Raw genomic sequence first — 7,860 nt, 5'->3', positions numbered from 1 at the left:
TTTTCCAGCCATAATTCACATTGCGTTTGGGAATGAAGTATCGTCAACTCGAAAGCTAATTTCGTCGCTTGAAAGAAGTACATTCTTATTGTTTTTCGAAATAAGTATTTTTTGAGCTCCTAAAAGTCTGTATCATCGGGATGGAACGGAAAAACAATATTAAAAGGCTTGAGACCTCGCGGCTAAACTCGACGGGAACTTGCAGCCAAAGTGAAACTGTTCAAGTCATGTTATGATGCACGGCCGTGCAGTACATAAGGATTTTTACCATACCATCCCCTTAGGAAATAGGTAAGACTTGCACCGGCAATATGTTATAAAATGAAATGGTTCAATCTATAGGAAATCTATAGGCACAACCACCACCACACGTTCATGAAATATTCTGCAGCATTTCAAACCACAAAAAGGTGCCCCTCTCTGCAAGACCCAAACGCATGATGTCGCAATGTTATTTTAAGGCTCGTTTCTTTTAAAGGACAATGAGTAAAAATTGTTAGCCAAATATTAAAAATTACCTTTGCAGAAGTCCCAGTGTAAGCCATTAAAATCGTAGAACAATTCTGTAGCGCACCATGGTCTTGGCTTGTCAGGTGTCGTAATACAGGAAGAATAGATTCTGCTTTTATATTCAAACGGAAAAGAACAGCATTTTCCACTTTCTGTTGCCCAAAGACATTTATCTAGAAAATGAAATAATGAATAATGACCTCTTCAATACCGGTACTCAAATGAGCTAATGCGCCAACTTGGAGTTAACCATAATTGATGAATAAACGACTGTGAATATATGAATATGACGTATTTTAACTGCAGATTGATAAATGAAGATGGGAGTGATCATCGCAGTTCTGAACACTGCATAAAAAGTAGTGGAAAAAAGGCATTAGCACATTCGAACGCCATTTATTATTTTGACTCTTGTCCTCGTTTCGGGGAGTGGTACACCACTAATCACTTTCATTTTGTTGTTAGTCCTTCCATCTGGGCTTCAATGATTTAATATTTTCGTAAAAACTTGGGTTATTGTCTCTGTTAGCACTCATTATGGTAGGCTCTGGAGCGTTGGATTTTTAGGCTGCATAACTGTAGTCTGTTACCTTTACCTCAGAGATGTCTCGGTAACACATTCGGTAAAAAGTTCGGAATGCGTTTTCGACATATCTACTTGTGAGCGTTTCCTAAAGGTTCTAAAAATAATTTGGTTTTTTTTTTATTCTTAAACGTCATCCAAATATGGTGATGCTGACTCAAGGCCAAGAGATCTCACTCTTTTTGATGAAGTATAACGTGAAGGTACGCGCGCTTAGAGTAAGAAATCTTCCTTTGGTTCTAAGCCATAAAAATATGAGACAAAGATTGCATCTTGCCATCACAGCCACCAGCATCAAACTCATCGTCTCCAAAATAACACCACTGTCTGTCGTTATCGTCTCCTGTGCAGGAGTGATACAAAGTTTTCTCATAGACAAAAGGGAATCTACAGCAGGAGTGGTAGCGGGTTACCCAGGTGCATATGTCTGAAGAAGATAGAAAGATAATTGATTACTCTATGTCAAGAATAAGATATTGACAACAGATGGGCAATGATACCACTTCACAAAATAAATAACGAATGACAGAAGACTTGAACGCATACGATTTTTCAAACCTTAAGTGATCAATTTTCTTCTCGTGTTAATCGAAAAGCTGAGAGAATAAAAACCAAGGGTTTGCAGTTTAAAATCTTCGAAAAAAGCGCCCCTAAGTTTTCATTTTGATACCAGCCTCCTCGAATAGTAAGCCAGTTATATTTCTAAAGTTTTATTTTGACCCACGAATTGAATATTACAGATTGTGTCCTGCTAATGTTTAATCACTCAATATCAATAATAATAGTAATAGGGGAATATTGAGCCAACTTTCTTTCAGACATTTTCCTAAAGCTGGAATCCAATACTTTCGTCTCAGAGGGCGAAGATTAACCAAATTGGAAACCTGACGCTAAATTTCCATCCAAACATCACAACGTTGCGTTGGTTGTTGTTGCCACTTATGCCAAAAACCAGAGGCTTCTTGGAAATGAAGATAGTTAAAGTATCCAATTGGACAGATGGACGGATTTTTGCAACATTGCTGGTCCCGAAAGAGCATTCGCGAGACAACTTAAGAACTGGTTTACTCTTTCCTACTATGGCAAACGAATGTTTGAGCCAACTCACAAAGCAAAGCGAAACAAGACATACCTTTCCCCTCATCGTTCGGAATAGCGTTACACTTCTCTTTGGAAAAAGATATGTCATCAATGCCCAGGAATACAACCTCGGCATAATGTGTAGGACTTATTCAGGGTGACTCGTGCAAATTCTGAAAAGGATTTGATTTAAACACTGAGCTTGAAGCTATATATATTTTATTTTCGCCCTATTATCTCTTTTAAATATTAATACTGATATGTCGAGCTTCAGAGAGTGGAGATTAGTCTGCATGGAATGGTTGATAATATTTTTGAGGCTTTCCTTCACCTTGGGTCCTTTAACCTGATATCTCGATAGTTTTAATCAGTAAGATACAGGCATAACTTGCACAATGTTAGACGACCACATGATGTAGACAAACTACCCTGTTTCAATAATTGTCAGTTATACTGATCATGGAAGAGGTTTCTCGACACAAAGAAGAAATAACACTAGCACTTCTCTCCTAGAGGGAAAAAAATGCGTTTTGACGCGTGCCTCAATTTGGCAACCTGTCGATGAAAGGTATCTAAAGAAAGTTGGTTCAAAGGAAATTGATAAAATTTGTTAGCATTGATCATGGCTGAAGATTGCCAGTGGCTCTCACCTCATTGAACTTTCCCCAAAATTTGACGGTAAGAACGTTGGTTTAAAAGTATTAGCTGACTGGTACAGAGAGGTTCCTGGTATCAATATCTGCCTCGCATGTCTTGTTTTGAGAACTGGATGGAAATCGAGGACTTAAAGCAAGAGCTAGTGGTGGACATTGCCATGATAAATCTATTTCACTTACCGTAAATGAAATAGATTTATCATGGCATGTTCGCTCTTAGAGGGACACTGGATGACAATGGATAACTTGATTGATTTTCGTCTTTTATCTTAAAGTATGAGATAACCTTCGTGTTTACGTCCTTTTTATCACATCGTGTAGGAAAATTTTTTGGCAACCCCACAAGGAAACTTTAATATCACATCTAACGTAGAACAGGAACATAACAGGGTTCTTTTCACATGATAAAGTTTGATAAGATTAGCTTTTAAGGACGTTAATTTAAACGACGGCTATTGTGTCTTAACGTACGATAGCAGTTCCCTAAGCCCTTAGCGGATTTACGAGGCACAAGAGCTGAGATACTTGAGTGTTCAGGTCATTTTAGTATATTAGGAACGTATTCACACCCGGATATTACGTTTATCGTGAGTATTTTAAACACTGTAATTCACACTGGCGCTGCATAATTTTAGCGACAATCTTTAAATATTGCTGCTATTTCGAGCCCCCTTAATATTTCTATGCATTGCGTGGATAAGCAGTCAAAATTGTTAGCAATTTTCTAGCCTTACGTCCAACTCGACCAAAAGTATTCGTTTGAATTTAATTTCAAGATGTCAGAGCATTGGTCATGGGCTTGTTTCATACGACACGCTATGAGTGTTATTTGACAGGGTATTTGCTAGCGGCATCCGCTGGATGTAAGATTTTTGCCAATATCCAAAATGGCGGTCTTCGTTATTTAAATTATTTCTTCCGTGGATAAAGTTTCCTCACATTGGAAGCGCACGGTAGAATCATGAAAGTAAGTTGAATTTTACACTACTTAAAGGCAAAAGTTCCCCGAAATTTCAAAACATTACGGTTCTAAGACATTTTGTCTTTTCCCTCGTCACCATGGTAAATAAACAAACCTAGTCAGACACAGTGTATTTTTTTTGGAATGAAGGATTAACCTGCCAAGTAAAATGCTAGAAAACGCATTTGAAACAGGAAAATAGTAGCAGAATATTTTCTTGCTTAAAAACGTGTGGGATATTGCAATGTTTAAACGTTTGCCGCAAATTATTCAGCCGTTGGTTCCTTGTATGTAAACGGTGTAGTCGAGTCCAATTCTGCTGTCAACATCTGTCAATCTTTACAAGGTGTATGATTAAAATAGCAATACTTTGTCTGCCATAATTCTAAGGGTAATGTGTTAATTTTCTGTTAAGAAGAGAGGATGGTATCTGTCTCGTCCTAATATTATGACTGGATTCATAAGAAACAGCCAAGAATGAAAGTTTGTCTCATGAATTTGTGGCGTTCTGGTTATAATTATTCGTTAACATACGTGTTTTTACAAATCAAAATTGTTACTTACTTTGGGCCGTCAAAAAGATATGGTGGCAGGGCAGATTTCATGTCGGCAGTATATCTCTAACAAGACATTCCTCATTATTTTCAAGACCTGAATACATCCTCTTTGCCAAAGAAATTAAAATTTTATTTGCACACATCATAAGTAACTTGAATGTAATAATTACAAAATCATTTTCTTGTTTCCTTGGAAATACCATTTGTGAGCAATAACGTTTGTGTTGTTTTTGTTGTTAAAATGGTACACAAAAAGGGGCAGCTTTTTTGTTAAAGTCAATTCAGATTGATATTTTAGCATCTTTGATAAAAAAAGACCATTATAATATATATAATTATATAAATTTAAATGATAGAAAAAGAAAGATGTAGGTAATGGCAACATCATCCGTGTGTCTATCCTCCAATAGATTATACATTGAGCAAGAACCGATCAGAATGCGTGCTTGACTTGTAATTAATCCCTTAACTCCCAAGATTTCATTAGCAAATTCTCCTTACTGTCTGCAATACAATTCATTTGATTTTAGTTTGGAGAATTGGAATTGGATCAACTAAAAGATATTTCTCTCTATTCTATTACTTGTCTGCTTGGTGTTGTACTGATAGTGTAAGGAGAAATTCTGTCTCAGGTACCAGTGGGACATAAAGGGTTATAGTTTATTATGTACATGTAAACTAAAAAATGACTTGAATTCTGTTCAAATTGCATTTCATTTTACTTACTTCGTTTGTTTTGTGTACAAATTTATACTGTGAACATCATTTATTTGTTTTATGCATTCTTGTGCATATTCATATGTATTCGTAACCTTTTTTTTTTAGGATAACAATGTTATACCTTTGAAAAAACTGTGAGTTAGTTCTCTACTTTAAAACAGTGGCCATCTCTCTACAACTACCACTTCTTTCTTGTCTAATAGTTGCCTTTGTTGAGATGTTCCACTAAGGTAGTAATTTTTTCTTGCTGTCAGCTAATATTTGATGTGAAAGATATAGTTATTTTACTATTTATGACATTGCAGCGTGTCTTCAGTGTTCCTGAGAAGGTGACAGGAGGTGGTACAGTCCAATACTGCTGGCAGCAGAAACTAGGAAATTATTTAGCTGTAGCTGGGTAAGATATATTTAAGTAATATAGAGTTCAGGTGAAAGTACCTGTAAAATATGTTATTAACAAACAGACATGTACCATTCATTACTGTCCAAAAAAATGCAGGACAACAGAGTTTTGATGATCTATGATCGTCATGGGGAACAGAAAGATGAAATCAACCTTCCAGGGTAAGTGGTTTTTGTTTAGTATTTTAAGGAAGGTAAAGTGTAATTACATAGTCCATGATTAATGACATGTAATGGTATAGCATGGCAAAAGCTTAGAAGCAAGGGGAGAAGTGAAGTGTGGTGAGAGAGGGAGGGTGAGTGGTTTTACCCTATACTCTTAAAAGTACTTGGCAAGGGGCAAAGCACAACTACCTCAGTGTACTGGTGTCAAACTATAAATTTTTGGCATGCAACCAAAGGGATTTGAGAGAAAGAGGAAACAACTAAAAAAATTATAATCTACCAGCTTAAGATAATGAATGAGCTGGTCTTGTCTTGAAAATGTTGCCCAGCTAGCAAAACAACATGAAAAATTGCAGCAAAGCAAAGTGTGTACTCTGGGTACTCATTATGCAATGATACTACTTGCTGTGTGTAGGCCAGAGTGGAATAATTTACCTGTTCCTGGAATCAATCAGATCACAGGACTTGTAGAATAATGGTCACTCATGCATTGAGAAAAAAGTACTTTTTGTGATGACATGTACATTTAATTTTGGAGGTGCTCTCTGTAGCCAGAATTTTTTTTCTTTGATTTAGACAATGCACAGGAATGGCATGGGACAAAGATGGTGACACCTTGGCAATCATACAGGATACAAAATGGTAATAACACAGTCATAAGTTTCAAATTAGCAGTTGTATCCTCTAAAAAATTCCCTACTGAGCTCAAACTCAGTGTTATCTACATTTGGCTCAATTTGCATGCCATTTAAATCCACTTGACACCAACAGCCCAGAGTCCAAATCATTCATGTAAGTACTTTTTAAAGTCATTATAGATAAAGCTCACTGAAATTTAAATAAAAAACTTGAACATTCACATGTATCAGTACATGGCAAATCTTTCCATTTCTGTTGCTGAGACCCTGCAGTTGTATAAGCACAAACATTTTAATACATGTCCATCTGTTCATATCAAAGAAAACCATTAAGGAAATTCTACTTTTCTTCAACAATGTCAAGGCTGTAATTGCAATTAAGGGAAATACTCTCCAATACTGTATACTTAGAGTTTTTCCCTTGCCATTAAAAGTGAAAATTCACAGCTACCTGGTACGACCAATTTACAGCTTTTACTAAATGCTAAAAAATTTCTTTTAAGTGCTTAAAATGTGACATAATTAGACCTGTCCAGTAACCTCGTACAATTTAACCTCATTACCCTGTTCACAAGCATCTGTTGCTCAGTTTTTTGCAAACAAATAAATGTTTAAGTCAAGAGTGCTTTTAATATGACTACAACCAGTCAAATGTCTACAGATGGAAAAAAAAGAAGTAAGAATTTATTACGCTTCCTGTAAGTTGCCAGTTGCTGAACAAGATTGAAAAATCTGCCAGCAAGCATCATAAGTTTAATATATACACTTTTTGATTTGGATTTAGGCTTTGGGAACATTTACTTCTCCTTAAAATAAACTAAAGCTGCTCCATACATTATACCAGCAAGTACATGTAAAATATAACAATTATTCCATGAGCACTCATTGAATATATGAATAACAAATAGCCATGAGTGTGCAGAGCTAATTGCTTATAAACATCTTGTTTCCAACAAGCATGAATGGAATGACTGGTTGCACAACCACCAGTTAAAATCTTGAATGGTTGGATATTTGGAACCTTTTTTAGCTTGGCAACATATGGTGCAATTCATTTTTCATATAAATGACTTGGATTTGAGCTGATAACCAGAATTAGTGAACCGCATCAGAACACTAGAATGCAATATTTGGAGCTGAAAAAAAATATTGTCTATCCTCCTTTGCTTCAGGTGTTGTTTACCTGTGGGATGCTAATTCCCACAAGAACCATCCAACTGGAAAGTGGTTTGAGGTACATTTATCTAATTTTTAATTCATGGCCTGATTATTCACAGTCATTTTGATCAATACTTGTTTACAACAAACCTCCTGATTGACACTGACAGGGACATGTACCTACAAGTCATCTACCATGTTTTGTCAGCCATGGACTTAGACTGCAAAAAGGGGTTTTTAAAAGATCCTTAAAAAAATAACAAGCCCCATCAGCAAAAACAGATAAGCAAAGCCTTAACCTGGAGGTTTGCTCAGCTTAATTAAAGAAATACTCTCCAATACATGTGGTGACACACCTGTAAGTTTTTGTTGGCAGCTTCCTTAGCGTAGACTCGATTTTTTGGTATACTGCCCGCACATTTTGAGATGT

At 36.2% G+C, this 7,860-nt stretch overlaps 1 protein-coding gene across 1 annotated transcript in view; it reads left to right on the top strand.

The window, feature by feature from the left end:
• Positions 1 to 1,236: 1,236 nt before the first annotated feature.
• Positions 1,237 to 7,860, top strand: part of LOC131797186 (WD repeat-containing protein 19) — a 45,005-nt gene continuing 38,381 nt past the window's right edge. The window contains 6 exon segments of the mRNA XM_066161783.1: positions 1,237 to 1,296; positions 5,373 to 5,489; positions 5,567 to 5,631; positions 6,211 to 6,276; positions 6,720 to 6,726; positions 7,445 to 7,507. Of these exon segments, the coding sequence (XP_066017880.1) occupies positions 1,237 to 1,296; positions 5,373 to 5,489; positions 5,567 to 5,631; positions 6,211 to 6,276; positions 6,720 to 6,726; positions 7,445 to 7,507 (378 nt within the window).

The sequence above is a fragment of the Pocillopora verrucosa genome, chromosome 14 (assembly GCF_036669915.1).
Source record: "Pocillopora verrucosa isolate sample1 chromosome 14, ASM3666991v2, whole genome shotgun sequence".
Lineage (NCBI taxonomy): Eukaryota > Metazoa > Cnidaria > Anthozoa > Scleractinia > Pocilloporidae > Pocillopora > Pocillopora verrucosa.
This window is presented reverse-complemented; position numbering and strand designations above follow the sequence as displayed.